At 43.2% G+C, this 17,487-nt stretch overlaps 1 protein-coding gene across 5 annotated transcripts in view; it reads right to left on the bottom strand.

Annotated features, from left to right (window-relative positions):
- Window positions 1-17,487, bottom strand: part of LOC113015920 (vang-like protein 1) — a 72,735-nt gene that overhangs the window by 187 nt on the left and 55,061 nt on the right. For 3 of the 5 annotated variants that reach the window (XM_026158291.2, XM_026158294.2, XM_026158293.2), the window contains 6 exons: window positions 16,838-17,269; window positions 16,178-16,353; window positions 7,116-7,276; window positions 3,118-3,265; window positions 2,791-3,025; window positions 1-2,457 (listed from right to left, as the gene is read on the bottom strand). The exon at window positions 1-2,457 is cut by the window's left edge and continues 187 nt beyond it. In XM_026158291.2, coding sequence (XP_026014076.1) covers window positions 2,197-2,457; window positions 2,791-3,025; window positions 3,118-3,265; window positions 7,116-7,276; window positions 16,178-16,353; window positions 16,838-17,269 — 1,413 coding nt within the window. In that variant the 3' untranslated portion in view covers window positions 1-2,196. The remainder of the gene's footprint in view (window positions 2,458-2,790; window positions 3,026-3,117; window positions 3,266-7,115; window positions 7,277-16,177; window positions 16,354-16,837; window positions 17,270-17,487) is intronic. The other 2 variants (XM_026158292.2, XM_080297469.1) reach the window with 1 other exon arrangement.

Genomic DNA, 17,487 nt, shown 5'->3' on the forward strand with positions numbered 1-17,487 from the left:
TGGTTGTGTGAACTGGAATGGCACACACACAAACACACACACGCTTACATAAATAGATACAGTTTAAAAACAGGAGGCACCATCACATCAGGATCATACAAAGTTTAGTTAGTTGGTACAAAATCTGACCAATGACACGTGTTTAAAATTTAAAAAAAGAAAAGAAAAAAGATTTGCTGTGGACGTGTCACACAGAAAACAGCACGTATCTGACTTTTTTGCAGGTGTTTTAACATTTTGTTTACAGTGAAATAATTATAGTATAAAATTACCAGTAGTTTTTTTCTTTTTGTCTGAAAAGATGCAGTGACAATGCTGTGTTGCATCACCAGGGGGCAGTAGGGGACAACCTTGCTCTCAGGCAAAGCTATACTGCTTGCATGTCTTCTTGAGCGTGCTCAGTGCGACTCTTCTTTTTCTCCCCCTCTTTGGTGATTTTACCAGATCAGTATTATCAGTTTCGACAGTAACAGAGGAACAGACACGTGTCATTTTAACTTCATTTAACTGTATTTTTCTGGCCTGCCGGTGTAAACCCATTCAGCAGGCGAGAGAATCCCTTCTGAGCCTTCCATGAAAGTACTGACCTCGAGGGAATTGTCAGACAACAGGGGTGAGACGAGGCAGTAAAGGAAAACCAGACAGTCCAGTTGGGAAGGAGGTTCCGCCCTGCTGCCGCAGCTCTCACTGCTGATAAAGACTCTGGTGATTTATCATCATACATAATGAAACCCTGTGAGCCCTGAAAGATGGAATCAGACTTTACATGTTGCTGTTTGTTTAAGCCAGTTGTTTAGTTGCTCATCTTGCAAATTAAGCATTAATGTCTGTTTTCACTTCACTACAGAGGAAGAAAATTTAACATTTTCTCTTGAATTTTCAAATTAAAAGCATTGCAGCAGGGGTAAGTTAAAGGTAAAAGGTGCATACTTGCACCACGTGTGCATACATATGTCAAAACCCAAACAAAACAAAGGAAACGTGGAGTGTTTGCAGACAGTAGTTTAGAAAAAGGAGGGTCAGTGCTGTGAAAATGGACACAATGGTAACTTAACGCCCACCTCACGCCAGGTGGGAGAGGTGTTACCTGTAACTTCAACCATTATTTGAAGACTGAGGTCTAAAGGAGAATGTACACACAATGAATACATCTGCTTTGTAACCCAAAGTCTGGAGAAATCAGTAGTACTTTTTAATTCCAACATGATGGCTGGGTCTCTCTTTCCCGCTGCCTTCCCCTTCCATCACGTCAGGCAGATGTGAGCGACATGAAAGCCCTGAGAAGGTTACCGAACCGCTGAGGCAGGGCAAATGTTTTTGGGCACGTGTCCATCTCAGTGCGTCTCCTATTATCCGGTTCATGCCAAGTTCACCCTGGTGTTCAAACACGGCACGCTTGCGTCGCTCCTGACTGGATTGGAAATGTTTCAGATTTGTGCTCCGTTGCACCTGGAGAGGAACTGAAAACAACTCAAAGAGTCCCAACTTTGGCTGCTAAAATTAGCGCTCAAGGGCGTGGGCCGCACGCCACAGGATGGACACGGTGGAGTGTGACGTCTCAGCTGTCAGGAAAAAGTGTTGAGGAGGCGTGCCTCTTCCTTTATGTGCAGACTGAGATCATTCCCACCGTCATGTGAATGTGCATTTAATGCTGAAACTGAAGTTGTTTCATTCTTGTATATATAAGTCCATTTATTTTTTTTGGTGTCCAAAAATATTCAAATACTTCCAAGTGTACACAAAACAACAAAACAACACACTTTCCTCCTGTTACTCTGTCCGTCTCATGGAAATCCAACACAAAAACTGCTCTCTGTGGAGATGTCAACCTTTAAATGCTACTTGTTCCCATCTTGTTTGAAGGGGTGATTGTTTTGACACAAAATTACATCACACACACGCACGCACGCACGCACACACACACACACACACACACACACACACACACACACACACACACACACACACAGAGCATGTGCACTCAACCGCTTCCAGAATCCAGTGAGCAAAAATCCTGCTGCAACTCTTCTTTTTTCGATTTTATCAACAATAAAAGATCAATATATTCAAACGTGTGCGATAGCTAGATTCATATATAATATATTTTTAAAAAAGTAAAAATTGAAAACTGCAAAACCCAAAATGAAAATATTGGAGAGCAACAGGGTGTGAAATAAAAATAAAACATCTGGCGTCCTACACAGATGTTTCCGACTGTAGCCGCAGGACAAACTTGTGTGATTTGGGATCGATGTACTCCTCGGACATCTGGATGTAGGGGATCTTCTTGGATGTCACCACCAGGCTAAAGTCCACACATTTGAGCAGGAAGATGGTGCCGTCTTTCAGGCCGCTGGTGACTGACGCCTCGCTGATCAGCGTCCACTGACGGGCTCGCCAGAAGTCCCGGCTGTACTGAACGGTTGGACCTGGAGTCAGGTAGCTCTCAAGGAACGCCTGGAAAAGAAGGAAGTATGAAACCATTATATTATAAAGATGCATTTAAATATTAGTTATTATTAATCTCTGGCCTTCTTCCACAGCATGTTGTGTCCTGTCTTTATCAGATGGCCCCTCCCTGAGCTTGGTTTTGCTGGAGGTTTCTTCCTGTTAAAATTGAGCTTTTCCTTCCCACTTTTGCTTGGTCGTAGTGTGTCATATGATTGTTGGGGTTTTTCTCTCTGTTTTCCTTGTAGGTTCGTTACCTTTTTTGACACTATATAAATATAATTCACTGAAATGACCCCCAAAGAAAGGCCGAATGCCGTGTGTAGAGGTCACAGGACTGACCTTGGGCGTCATGTTGTTGGTGATGCAGAAGGCCAGGTGTTGCTGGATGCTCTCCATGCTGTGGCAGTGCTGTTGCTTGGTGGTCCTCAGGTACTTCTGCAGAGCCCGAGCCATGGATGGGAAGATGGCTTGTGCTGCTTCTCGAGGGTCCATAACATCCCCAGGTGCTTTTTTCTGCTCTTCCTCCTGCATGCGCTTAATGTGTGTAAACGCTTCCTCTACTGCCACCACCAGCCTGGGAGGGGAAACAGCAAACAACAGCAGTTTCAATAACAGCAGGCTTTTGTGTTTTACTGCTTGAAACGCGTTTTGATCTGACCGACTCACCGTGCTCTGCGTTTGCGGACGCGCCTCTCGTGCTCGGCCTCTTCGTAGTACAGCTCGTTGTGGCTGGTGTCTCTGCGGCGGGCGGCAGCTGCGATCATCGCTCTGGACTGAGAATGGGCGATTCCCGCTGCTGCGTTGTTTCCGGGACCTGCCGCGGCAAAATCAGATTGACGGGAAGGGTTAAACGCATGTATGAGAGTGTTCACAGGTGGTAGCGGCCGGTGAAGGAAGAAAGAAATCTTTGGTGATGACACAGAGTGCAATGTGAGAGAACAAGCTGCTGTTAGAGTGAAGGGGGGAGATTATTAATGCACATAAACCTCAGTCCATTTCCTTTTATCACCTGCAACACTTAAAACCCCAGAAGCTGACAAGAAGAGCCGCACAAAGTCTGAATTTTTTATTGTTCCGAGCGATGTCATCAGTGGAAAATCCAAAACACATTCCTTCCCCCATGTACGGGCCATTGATATGCAAACACTTCCATTACTCTGCCTTCAGGAGGTACGGGGAGTGCAATTAAATGAGGGTCTCGGGCAACTTCAAAAGTTTACATTTTTAGAATTAGAAATTGGAGGCGGCTGATGAACCCCGCCTGATGTTAATGCAGGTTAAAAGATGGCAGCGCTGGCGAATTATTAATGCGGGGCAGGGATCGAGCATGAACAGAATAATTCATGGACCCCCCCTCCCAACTCTGCTCCTGGCATCACTGCACTGACATGAGGTTTACGGGCGGGAAACGTTACACTAAATGTCAGGGGAAGGAAGGTGCACTTGGAATTTGCCATGTGGCGCTTTCTGTACGGAAGATTTCAAATAACTCTACGAGACACACTTACAACAGAAACACGTGTCGGTTAGAAGTCGAGTGGAAGTAAAAGTAGTCTAGAGGGTCTTCAATAGTTCAAGACTGTATCTCTCAAATGTGAAAATTCATTGGTGTGAACAATAATAATCTGGAGTATGATGGTTTCTCAGGGGCACTGATACTGGAAAAAAACAAAAACAAATACAAACCGAGCCGAGCAGTGGGGTTCATAGTTTAGGAGAAGGATTTGTGAGATTAAAGCCACAAATTTACAAATAAACTTGGGAATTCTCCGACACTGTGAAGTCATAAGGCCACACCACATGATCGTACATCCTGTTTACAGCCAGTTCACAGTTTAAAGCTACATCAGTGAAATAATATTAACAGATGTACGTATCACAAAATGTTGAAAATCATGAATCTCATGTGTGGTGAGTCCCACCTGTACTATTCACACAGTGTCATTGTGTGTAACTGCTTAGGTACCTGTGGACACATGAAATGCTGTGTGGACTTTTCAAGTGAAAATGATACTAATCTTGTTAACAGCCGTGCTTAAAAAGAGCTTTTCTTTAAAGTCTGAGCAATGTTAGGCTGCATGTAGATGAAGCAGAACTGTCGCCAACTGTTAAGAAATGGGGAGATAATATCCAGCGCTGGGGCGATAGATATTAGGAAGCATTGCATGTACAGAAATGAGAATATTCCACAGATTCAGGAATGTGTCATACAATCAGACAAGAAAGTGGGACGACGATCCAAAACGCAGATCAGACTTTTAATGCTGCCTGAAAGAGTGGCACCATTACTCATGACTGCAACAGGAAATACCTGTAACAGCGGTGACTGTATTTCACTCCGCTTCTTTGATTTGGTAGTTCAGTCACAGAAACTTGAGCTGACTAAACAACACAGTTAAAATGTTGTTCCAGGAATCACAAAGCTCACCCGAAGCCATTTGGACGCAGTCTAATCGAGTATTACGGCTGTTTTGTGCTCAGAGCTTCACCAGTTTTTCATTAAGAAATGATTATCGTCTGTCCCTGAGTCAGAATTATTTATTACAGTAGCAGTGTGGCCGCAGAAAGCAAGAAGTAGGAAGTAAAAGTTCAAGACAAGAGAGCGATGAGAGCGACGGAGGGGTCCCCGAGCAGCTGCTGCGGGAGGAAAATGAAGGAGGATGAGGCTCGAGAGAGAAATGAGAATACTGGTGTTGTAATAGCTATTGATTTATCAGCCATCTCCGTCAACGCCTCCCACGAACATTTGAGAGGAGGAGGAAGAAAGGAGGGAAATAAATGGCAGGAAAATAAAACACCAAACCGAGAGGTGGGAGTCAAGTTAGTGCACTTAAGTGAAGCTTGAGTACACTTAAGGGACTGCAATAATTTAATCGAGGGTTTGTGTTGCATTCTGCCAGCTGTTGTAAGGACAACGCTGAACTTTTTCATCAACCTGTGGCATGCAAAGAGAGAATAGGAGTGGGTGGAAGTGGGGTGGGGGAGGTGGGGGCTTTTCATTTCAAGTACATTGAAGGAATATCTTTGTTTAAAGCGAGCACCAGCAGGCTGTGAGGGTACTTTTATTGGTGGCAGTGTTGCATTTACTTACTGTCCAACAGGTAGGCTTTCAGTTTAGCTTTAAAGATGTCTTAACGGGTTAGCGTCAGTGTGAGGAAAAACACAGAGAGAAGAGCAAGTTTAAAACACTCCACCTGCTCCAGAAGGTGCGCCCGGGGCGATATAGATAGCCACACTTTTTTTGCATGTTGTAACACATCAGCTACAAATCACCTGTGCTTTATACTACACTGGTCAATTTTCTAATTATGCCAAGACTGCAGATCAATTTTCTTCCTTCCAGGCAGTTATATGTTTTAGCACATTCCAGCACAGCTAAGGAGATTCGACCTGCAGAGACTTGAAATGTCATTTGGAGCGAACGACTGCTACATAAAAACGCAGTTTCTAACAGTTAACTCAAAAACAATGTGGCCTCTGTGTAATGGTGTTAAAGATGTATTTATTCTGCCAGTTAAGTGGTCACATTACATTGAAATGAGGGCAAAATATTGGCAGATATTATATTAAATATAATTAGAGACAGCCATATTTAGTTTAATTGTCATAAACAGACCAGAACCATTTAAGCGAATAAGCCTAATTAACTGGAACAATGTTGCCAATCGTTGGACATGTGCTGGTTTTCTCAGTCTGACTCTTGCTGCTCTGTCATTAAACAAAACAAGTCATATCTCATTATGTAGTGTGGGAAATTGTGACCAGACAATCAACATGACCCTGAAGACTGGATCACAGTTGAGGCGGATTCTTTTTAAGCAAAACATTAGACAAACTTGCTGTTAAAGTTTTCAAATGAGAAGATTTGGAGACTTTTTTTTGTCTTTTTTAGCTAAAAATGTTGCGTTTAAATGTTGGACCCAAAAAAAGGCAACGCGCGAATATGAATCCTTGGAGTTTAAAGGCATTATGGCAATTCAAATATCAAATACATGTTGTTTAAAAAGGGTCAGTGGTCAAACTACAAATCTGAATATGAGATAACTAATCCACATCATTTAAACTAACAAGAATTGAGAAACAGTTTTGGTGTCTAATCACTCATTTACCGAATGTCACTGATTCTTAATTGTCAAAATCCTATTTAAATCTATAGATTTCAATTCAATTCAATTTTTATAGTCAGTTTTATTTATACAGCGCCAAATCACAACATCAGTTGCCTCAAGGCGCTTTATATTGTAAGGTAGACCCTACAATAATACATACAGAGAAAAACCCAACAATCATATGACCCCCTATGAACATGCACTTTGGCGACAGTGGGAAGGAAAAACTCCCTTTTAACAGGAAGAAATCTCCAGCAGAACCAGGCTCAGGGAGGGGCGGGGCCATCTGTTGCGACTAGTTGGGGTGAGAGAAGGAAGACAGGATAAAAGATCTGAGCTGTGGGTCAGTCTGAAAACAGGGAAATATTCAGTGTCTGTGAGCATTTTAAAGACTGAACAATAATCAGTTTGTTGAACAGATAGTTGTAATAAGTAAAACACACAGTTTGCCCAAACAGATCAGTATAAGGAAGGAAAAGCAGACCTCTGAGACTCCACCACCCCAGAGCACAAAGAACAACCAAAATCACTGAAGACATGAAGCATCCCACTCACCCTCAGCAGGGGCTGCTGGGAACTCACCATCCACATTGTACACCTTGAGGCCAGCCAGATGCTTGGCAGCGCGGGACTTGGAGGCGGAAAGCAGCGCTGGGTTATGAACCGGAAAGTCACAGTAGTAGTGCTCTATGATGGCCAGAGCTGCCCGCTGAATACTGCAGAGGAAGAAATGGGAAAATCAAAGGGAAGTTTAAGCCACAGGAAATGTTTGAGTTTGGAATTCAGGTAGCTTTGGGCCAGCATGAGAGCTTCAGGTCTGAGAGCAGGACATGAGGAACATTAGCCACGGGATGTTTAACACCAAAGACTAGAAAATAGCCGTAGTAATTCTACAAGCCTTCCTGCTGAATACAAACGCACAGCGAAAAGGCAGAAGGCAAAAAGCAGGAGGAAGCACTAGCCAACAGACATTTCTGGCTTTCTTTGAAAACTTTCTGCGAGTGAAGAAAAACCCTTCTAGCATTTCTTCAGACTAACAGTACCATCAACATAAAACAGGGAGAGAGAGACAGAGCGAGGGGACGGAAGTGATATGGAACAAAGGTGGAACAGTGCAGCAACTGAAATGAAAAGATCTGACAGTAATACTTAATGACTAAGTGGAAATGATTCTTAAAGACACACAAAAAAACCACCTTGGAGAACAGAATATCAGCACGTCTAGAAGATAATGCACAGTGTAGAGGTGGATCTGCTGTGCTTGACGAGATTTAAGTGAAGATATAAACACAGAGAACAGAACCAGTGACAAAAACATTTACAGATCTTCATCACTGGATGACCCGCAATCCTCTGGAACTACATTAATGCATTAGTCAGAGCTGAAGACTGCGACAGAAAATCGGATTTCTGCTTCTCCTCGATGTCTCATTAATGCAATTTATTTTCACTGCTCGTCCTGGCAAACGTAAGATTTGAAAAGGCAGGGTGATTTATAGCCTGGAGGAAAAGACAAATCATGAGGTGGAAAAAAGGAGAGCTAGAGCTAGAAGAGACGTGGAGTGCTATTCACATTTATACCTTTATATAATTGTTCATGTACATGGTGAGCAGCAGCAGGTGATAACTGCATGTTCACAAACATCAGACGGGGGGCCACTACGAGCTGCAGGGTGAAGGTTGCCTTACAGGTGTTTAAGAGCCAACCAAGAAAAGGAAGTGAGGTTTGAGGTTACAAGAGGCGCAAAGATGACAGAAGGAGTCACGAGCATGAAAGAGAAGCCAGAGACTCAAAGTGAGCTCGAAGTGTATAACCCAGACCCTGATACTTTATACCATGGATCACTAAGCATGCCAGGTCCTGCACACAGGTAAAGTACTTTCACACGATAAAGGTCATAAATCACTGGCTTGATAATAATATAGTTCCTCTGTGGTTCCTCTTTCAAATAAAAAGGTAAATCACGCCAAAACGACACACTTACTCAAGCAGCGACACTACAGCCTTACTTGCGTTTACCAATACTTTACAGCAGTCATGCTAATATCAGCTGACTATAAATACCGACTCTCGTGTCACGGTTCAAAAATGTGATCGCTGATTGGAAAAGGTTTGCAGTTTTATATCAAAACATTATAGCTTCACATCAATAGTTTTACAGGGGCTTTTCGGTCCAAAGACATGCTCACTAGGTTAACGAGTGATTTTGGTGTAGGTATCAACAAGAGTGTGAATGATCATGAGTATAACTCTGTCATAGATGTTAATTAGTCTAAATGTTACGTATGATATCTTTTAACTCACAGTTAGTCTCAACAACTGTACCAACTCTGTAGCAACATCATGGGCTCAGTTTCACACCCTGCATTTGGCTGAAAGGAGGACAGCAGATGCTGCTGTTAACTAGCACATAACAAGACTTTACAGCTCAACACTGGACTCTTTTCATTCATTGTGTGAGCCGTCCTGTGTCATTCTTCTAACTTAATAAACCCAAACAACAACACGTGCTAGTCTGCAGCATGCGCTTCCTATTATCCCAAAGGAGGCAAAATGAATACAGACTCACTGATGAAAGCTCTTATATCCTTTTTCTGACCTTTAACATTCCTGCTTCTAAAGCAAACCTTACATTAAATAATGCGTCATGTGACGTATTACAGAGAGCTGGAAATCACCCAGGCAGCATTAAAAAGTCATTCGTTGTTACCGCTCTGCCATCTGATGACAGTCACATGTATGTGAGCTCACACTAACATCACCAGAGGCAAGCAGAGTTCTAAGAAATACTTCTCAATGACAGAGGATGTCTCCTCATGTCGATCCATAGGATTTGTTACACACTGGAGAAAAGTGAAGAAGACTCTAAACACCACATTCGCACTATGTCCTCTAACACGGTGAAGATACAGATCTCGAGACAGTGTTTTTGCTGGACTTTTTTATTTGGGCTGCCTTCATTGCCACTAATCTCATTGAGACTTTGAAAAACAAAACAAGTTTAAGTGAGCTAAGATGACAGCTAAAGGTTGTACAACATGCTTGAACAGGAGGATCTTTAAAATAAACAAGCGTGGTCTTGCCAATTTCCTAATCAAACAAGCTTAATTCTCTAAATTTAGCATAGGATTCATGCAGTTTCAGTCTGATGATTTCTTTGCCCGGCGGCACGGCGTTGCAGTGATCGGCACTGTCGGATCGCAGCAGGGTAGTTAGGGAATGAGATGGGTGGACTTATTTGCCAGATCACCGAGAAATAATGGCATCAATATTGACTCTGTGATCATTCTCAGAGATTAGCACCCTGTTGCATCCACTTCAATAACTTGGAAGTGAGACAGCACTTTGTTCTTGATTTCTGTTTGAATGTTTCTGACCCTAAGAAGCAGAGAGTTGCCTAAAAGCCCTCAAGACCAGAAACACAGCAAATTAACACAAAATTCTTTATCTAGTTATACAATCAGGTGTTAGGCTCACACACTGTTTACTGATATTTCAAAAAGAAAGTGTACATACGCATTTAGAGAAACTCTGAAGATTTTAGGAGATAATCTCTAATGGGATCTCCAGCTGCAGAAAAACAAATAAATCACAGGGTATTGATTATTTTAGCACGAGTGGAGTCGGCGCTCATTTTCGCCAAAGAGGCAGCAGAAAGTGTGATAACACCCAGACAGCCCTGTGCTGCATTAAGCACTCACACTAGGCAGCACCATTGTTTAGCTGTAACTTACGTAAATAGTGAGTCAGTCCCTGCTTCTTCCCAAGTTCATTCAATTATTAAGCAGAGCAAACATGACACAAAGCAATTCAAACCGAGGAGCTCAACTGGGCCCACAGAGCAAGGAGAATGCAAACTCAGAGAAGGAAATAAAGAACCTTCTCTTAAAACTTTGCAGTTCAATCATAAACCAGATCCTCTGAGAGCGAGGTGATTGATCACTGTTCTGATGCACAGGAATGCTCGGTAAGAGGGAAGTCCCCCCAACTGTGAATGTGTTTAAACCACTCCTCTCTTAACAACTTGGTAAGGAATGCACTCTGTATTCGACTCATCCGGTCAAACAACGAAGCAAAAAAAAAGAAGAAAAACCTCCTCTGGCCCTCAGATTGGCATCAAAGGCAGACAGAAACAAGCCACCGGGGCCTGAGGGCCCAGGATAGGGTCCTCATTATGATAAGGCTGAGGATGGATGCCAGAAAAGCAGGAATGTGAGCAGCACCAGCCACCGCCTGTTAATAGAGAACATACACGAGAGGTTGGCTGGGAAAACATAACACCCACTAGTGTGTCTGGGATTCTCTGTATGATACGCTGCTCGTGTTTGAGGCAATGTGTGCACAAATCTGTCATTTGCATGTATATGGTGCAATTATCCATGCACACACACACAGGCGTGCCTCCGTTTGTGTATGGCTGTGCGCGTCAGGCTGACCAGATGCCGCGCTGCAGTCTGTAGGGAGCACTAATTAGCTGTGTGTTTACAGTCACAGACGGACAACAGAGCGAGGCTGGGCCTGCTGCCGGCCGTGCAGGGATGAATGGCAAGGCTTACAAAAGGACGACACCCCCAAGGCAACCGGCGAACACACCGCTCAGACCAATAAACGCTTTAACTTGTCTGACCTGTTCCTGCTGATGCTTAGCAATTTTATTTCTTTTTTCCCCACATTTTAGCTTACTGATTACTTTTTTAAAAAAGTCTGAAAAGAGCCAGAAATGTTCAAAAAACAGTTAAAAAATTTCCATCCTGCTTTTCCAAACAAAAATATGGTTTTGTGCTAGGACCAATTCTATTTACATTATACATCCTTTCTCAATTCAGGTAAAACATGAGGTTAATGTACACGGTACACGGTTAACGTTAGAAACGTAGTGTGGAGGAACATACACTACCAGTCAAAAGTTTGGACACAGCTTCTCATTTAATGGTTTTTCTTTATTTTTTACTACTTTCTACAATGTAGATACATACTGAAGACATCAAATATATGAAGCAAGATATATGGAATTATGTAGCAAAATTAATAAATAACTTTAAATATGTCTTATATTGTAGATTCCTGAAAGTAGCCACCCTTTGCTACTCCATGTTTGACAGACAGTGATGTGGATGCTGTACCAAAGTTTTCAGTTTTAGTGTAGCCTCATCTACTGTATGTCCACGAGCTGTGGGTAGTGAATGAGATCGTGGATATGAGTGACAGAAATGAGCTTCCTCTGAAAGGTGGTGGCGGCGGCGCTCCCTTAGAAATAGGGTGAGGAGATAGGTCACTTGGGTGCAGCTCAGAGTAGAGCTGCTACTCCTCCACATCAACATGAGCCAGTTAAGGTAGTGTGGGCATCTGATTAGGATGCCTCCTGAGTGAGGCGATTTGGATATGTCCAACTGGATGGAGGCCTCAGGGCAGACTCAGGGCATGCTGGAGATTGTGTCTTTCGGCTGGCCTGGAAATGCCTTGGTGTCCCCCCAGAAGGGCTGGAAGAGGTGGTTGGGGAAAGGGGTCCTAGGCATTTCTACTTAGACTGCTGTGCCTACGACCCACATCTGGATAAATGGTAGAAGATGTGTGGATGGAGTGTTTCAGTGCAAAGTTCTTCAATTTGTTAGTCAACAATGGCACCAATGCTCCAAAATGGTGCCAATGAACGCCTGGGACAAATAACCCCTTAAACACTTAGAGCAATAGGGCTGTGCGATATGACCAAAATCTCATATCCCGATATAAGAATTGTATCGTCCCGATAACGATATAAATCACAAAAATGTAACACGTTCTGTAAATTCTGTGAATCTCCGGCAGCTCGACTTGCGGGAAGTGTTTCCAGCTGCGCGTCATGTAGCTGGAGTCGAGTGTTTTAACCGATGTATGAAACTTTACATTTTTAGACATAAGTTGTAACGGCTGCCGTTTTCTTTGTGAGCATTTATTACACAGCGTGCTGCGGGGAAAAGCCTGTTCTAATGTTTGAGTCTAAGGTTTATTTTTTTAGCACCTAGTGGCTCTTTTTTAATTCTCATCCGTAAATAATCTGCTCTTTCACGTGATTCAGTTTATTTTGAAAAGTCCCAACAGGATCTTGAGCTTTATTGTGAAAGGTTTATGTGGAACATAAACAAGCGGACACGCGATGCCGTTACCGTCGTTGTTGCCAACCACAACGCATAAAAACAGGCGCTTGTCCATCAGTCGTGTGGTTATATAAAATATAAGAGAAAGAGAGAACATTAAGAAATTTATATAGCCACTACAGTGACCATCAAAACGATGAAAAAATATTGCCGTAAACAGTTTATTTTGCGACATCATGAAACAAACGATAGACATTTTTATATCGTCATCCGATACAGTGGGGCAAAACAGTATTTAGTCAGCCACCGATTGTGCAAGTTCCCCCACCTAAAATGATGACAGAGGTCAGTAATTTGCACCAGAGGTACACTTCAACTGTGAGAGACAGAATGTGAAAAAAAAATCCATGAATCCACATGGTAGGATTTGTAAAGAATTTATTCGTAAATCAGGGTGGAAAATAAGTATTTGGTCAATAACAAAAATACAACTCAATACTTTGTAACATAACCTTTGTTGGCAATAACAGAGGTCAAACGTTTACTATAGGTCTTTACCAGGTTTGCACACACAGTAGCTGGTATTTTGGCCCATTCCTCCATGCAGATCTTCTCGAGAGCAGTGATGTTTTGGGGCTGTTGCCGAGCAACACGGACTTTCAACTCCCGCCACAGATTTTCTATGGGGTTGAGGTCTGGAGACTGGCTAGGCCACTCCAGGACTTTCAAATGCTTCTTACGGAGCCACTCCTTTGTTGCCCGGGCGGTGTGTTTTGGATCATTGTCATGTTGGAAGACCCAGCCTCGTTTCATCTTCAAAGTTCTCACTGATGAAAGGAGGTTTTGGCTCAAAATCTCACGATACATGGCCCCATTCATTTTGTCCTTAACACGGATCAGTCGTCCTGTCCCCTTGGCAGAAAAACAGCCCCATAGCATGATGTTTCTACCCCCATGCTTCACAGTAGGTATGGTGCTCTTGGGATGCAACTCAGTATTCGTCTTCCTCCAAACACGACGAGTTGAGTTTATACCAAAAAGTTCTACTTTGGTTTCATCTGACCACATGACATTCTCCCAATCCTCTGCTGTATCATCCATGTGCTCTCTGGCAAACTTCAGACGGGCCTGGACATGCACTGGCTTCAGCAGCGGAACACGTCTGGCACTGCGGGATTTGATTCCCTGCCGTTGTAGTGTGTTACTGATGGTGACCTTTGTTACTTTGGTCCCGGCTCTCTGCAGGTCATTCACCAGGTCCCCCCGTGTGGTTCTGGGATCTTTGCTCACCGTTCTCATGATCATTTTGACCCCACGGGATGAGATCTTGCGTGGAGCCCCAGATCGAGGGAGATTATCAGTGGTCTTGTATGTCTTCCATTTTCTGATGATTGCTCCCACAGTTGATTTTTTCACACCAAGCTGCTTGCCTATTGTAGATTCACTCTTCCCAGTCTGGTGCAGGTCTACAATACTTTTCCTGGTGTCCTTCGAAAGCTCTTTGGTCTTGGCCATGGCGGAGTTTGGAGTCTGACTGTTTGAGGCTGTGGACAGGTGTCTTTTATACAGATGAAGAGTTCAAACAGGTGCCATTCATACAGGTAACGAGTGGGGGACAGAAAAGCTTCTTACAGAAGACGTTACAGGTCTGTGAGAGCCAGAGATTTTCCTTGTTTGAGGTGACCAAATACTTATTTTCCACCCTAATTTATGAATAAATTCTTTACAAATCCTACCATGTGGATTCATGGATTTTTTTTTCACATTCTGTCTCTCACAGTTGAAGTGTACCTCTGGTGCAAATTACTGACCTCTGTCATCATTTTAAGTGGGGGAACTTGCACAATCGGTGGCTGACTAAATACTTTTTTGCCCCACTGTATATATCGTTATATCGAACAGCCCTATATAATAATATTAAATCTGAGCAAAACCAGTAATTCCAAAATAAAAGACATGAAGTAGTTTTGGTGGTGGAGTTGACAAGAGGCGTAAATAGGTAAAATAAAACAGCAGAGTAACAATTATAACGGGTGCACTGGACGCCTGCATGAATATGATCAGATGTTATTTAGTGGCAATCGGTGAGTTAGCCAGATAAACATAATTGAAAATGCTAATGCAAGACTGACTGCACGTTCATGTATGGACTTGCTTGTTATTTCTGTCTCAGTGTGCATTTTGGCTGATGAATAAAAACATCTTTAAATATTTTGAGGCTGGATATGCAAATAGAAGTCCATGGGCAAAAATGCAGGAAGACATAAACCTTAAAATATAAGTGCAGATACAGTATACAGATAGTGTTTCACCTATCCGGTCATAAAAAAAGCTCCATCCATAAATCCGTCAGGTTTTATTAGATACCCAAAAGCAAAAGGTATGTCAGACTAAGGGCTGTGTATTGATAGCAGAGAGCAACGGGGGAGCTGCTGGGTCTGGCTGAAAATGGTCTCTTCCTGTTTTTACTCAGAGACGATAAAGTCATAAAAAGGTTGGTCTTGACGGTTCCTTCCCACACACACACACACACACACCTTCTTTCTTTCTTTACAACATTTTACAATTCGTCAGCACAACCTTTCCATTAACTATTAGTTCCTTGTTCTCTATTCTCCTTTTTGGTCCCTCCTTTAGATTTTTCCTTGTTCCAGTCTCCCGGGCTTTCCTATGTACTCCGCCCTGTGTCTGCAGCTCTTTTCTGAGGAGTTTCCTCTCTGAAGTCTTCCCCACCCTCTCCTTTCTTTCCTTCTGGCATGGTTTTCTCTCCACATCAGGCACTTTGTCTTTGTGCCTTTTTCATACATTCTACATTTTCTTCAGCTCTACCTTATAATAATCATTTCTACTATCTATGTGTTAATGACTCCTTAATATTCATCTTCTTCTCTTTCTTGACTTTCCTACATGAATTTCTTACTCCCATCTCTGTGCTAGTAAGCAGCTATTAGCCTCTTATTTTCCCACCTCTCTAACTTGAGGTGCCCCAGTTTCTGTCCTTTCCTCTGCCTTCATCTCGCCCACACGGACGTCTTTTGTTTTCCCTAAATTCATCTCCCCTTGATCTCTTCCTCTCTCTCCTGGTTGCTAACACAGTGTCACTAAGTCTTATAAAGTTGTTGACTTTTTAGTTCTCATCAGCAACAGCAAAGCATTTGAAAGCTCGCTGAGCCACATTTGGATGTAAATATGCTTTTCTTTCCAGTCCGATTGACATGGAAGCTACGATAGCAAAGAGTGTCACATCTCATTTTAACCCTCTGAGAACAAGTAGGCCAGAAAAATGAAACCAAAAGGCAAATGGAACTGCAAAACTGCAGTTCCCCTGATGGCCACTAGAGGCAAGCCTGGCTGCCAAATATGTCAATGTGTGCATTTTATTGGAAAGAACTCCCTCAAAAACCTACCTCAAACACTCCCTCTTGCTCACACTGTTAATGCTTTACCCTCGAACTAACGTCATGAAAAACACAAATTTATTCAAAGACGATGCTAAAAGAAGAGAATGTCTACATTTAATTGAGTCACTCTGTGCTCCTTACCTGAGCTGTCCCAGGTTGTAGTGCCTTGTCTCGCCATCTGTGGAGCGTGTGACGCACACGGAGTAGCACGGCTGAAGCTGCCGCAGTTCCAGCAGGACGATGGCCAGGTAGTGGATGAAGAGGAGAGCGTCCACAAGCGACACGGCGTACTGCACGATACCCTGGTAGTTCTCGTCCTATCAACAGTTAGGATTTTTGGGAATCATTTGTGACCGATTTACTTTATATGTAAAGTAAACACAAATCTAATAAAATAACTGCATAGTAAATATGTCCCAACACAGTTCCAAGCACAGATTATGCCTAAAATAGTCTTCCAGGCATAAACACATGTGAGACTAGATGTAGAGCATATAAATATTTAGCAGCGTTTCAAAGGACGGCTGAAACACCGTCCTTTGAAAGTGTGTATTCCTACAGGGATTCTCAATCAGGGACTTACAAGGATTTTAAATTATGGCTCACAGAGTAAACACACAGCACTGGGAAATCAAATATCTGTGTTTTAGCTGTTTGTGGCTTTGTTGAGCTTCTGATGGCATTAAAAATGAATGTGACTGCAGTACTCGTGCTACTGAAACCTTTGTTTCTGTGCGTATGTGTGTGTAGTACTCAATGAATTTTCATTCATACGTACAGTTTTCCCCTCTCTTAGCTCACCTGTGAGTCGAGTATCCTGACTCCATAGAAGAGCCAATAGGAGATCACAAAGAGCAGAACCAGTACAGCAAGTAGTGCCCGGAATACATAGACCCTTGGGAGTCCTGCCCGCGCTGGCCTGAAGAAGAGCGCCCAGACAGCCAGCAGCAGTATGAGCAGTTTGAAGGCCACAGAGATGAAGAGGCCCTCGCAGGCCGTCCCACAGCTCTGCAGCTTGTCTGGCCAGAGGATATGGGGTAGCACCAGAAAGGCCAGTGGCGTGAGAAACACCAGCAGGCCTAAGATTATTGCCAGGGTCCGGGTGAAGTAACGGCGGCAGTCGAGCCCCACACTGTCCTCCAGATCCTTTGTGATGCGAACGATGTCCTCCTGAGAGAGGCTGTGCTCCGAGGTGCCCGTGATGGCTGTGGTGGTCTCACCCCAGTTGTCATCCTGTGAAAATACAAAGGTCAAAGGTCATTAAAAAACACAACCTTGCCCTCCAGATTCTTCCCACAGTCCAAAGACTGATTGTAAGCTGGCCGTGGATGTTGGAAAATGGTTAAAGGGTGTCTTGCAGTGAGCGGTCAATAAGATGCATTCCATTTCTAGTAAACATTGGATGGTACTTGCCTTCTGAAGCCATCCCTATTCACATCATTTAGTCAAGG

Source organism: Astatotilapia calliptera, chromosome 23 (assembly GCF_964374335.1).
Source record: "Astatotilapia calliptera chromosome 23, fAstCal68.1, whole genome shotgun sequence".
Classification (NCBI taxonomy): Eukaryota; Metazoa; Chordata; class Actinopteri; order Cichliformes; family Cichlidae; genus Astatotilapia; species Astatotilapia calliptera.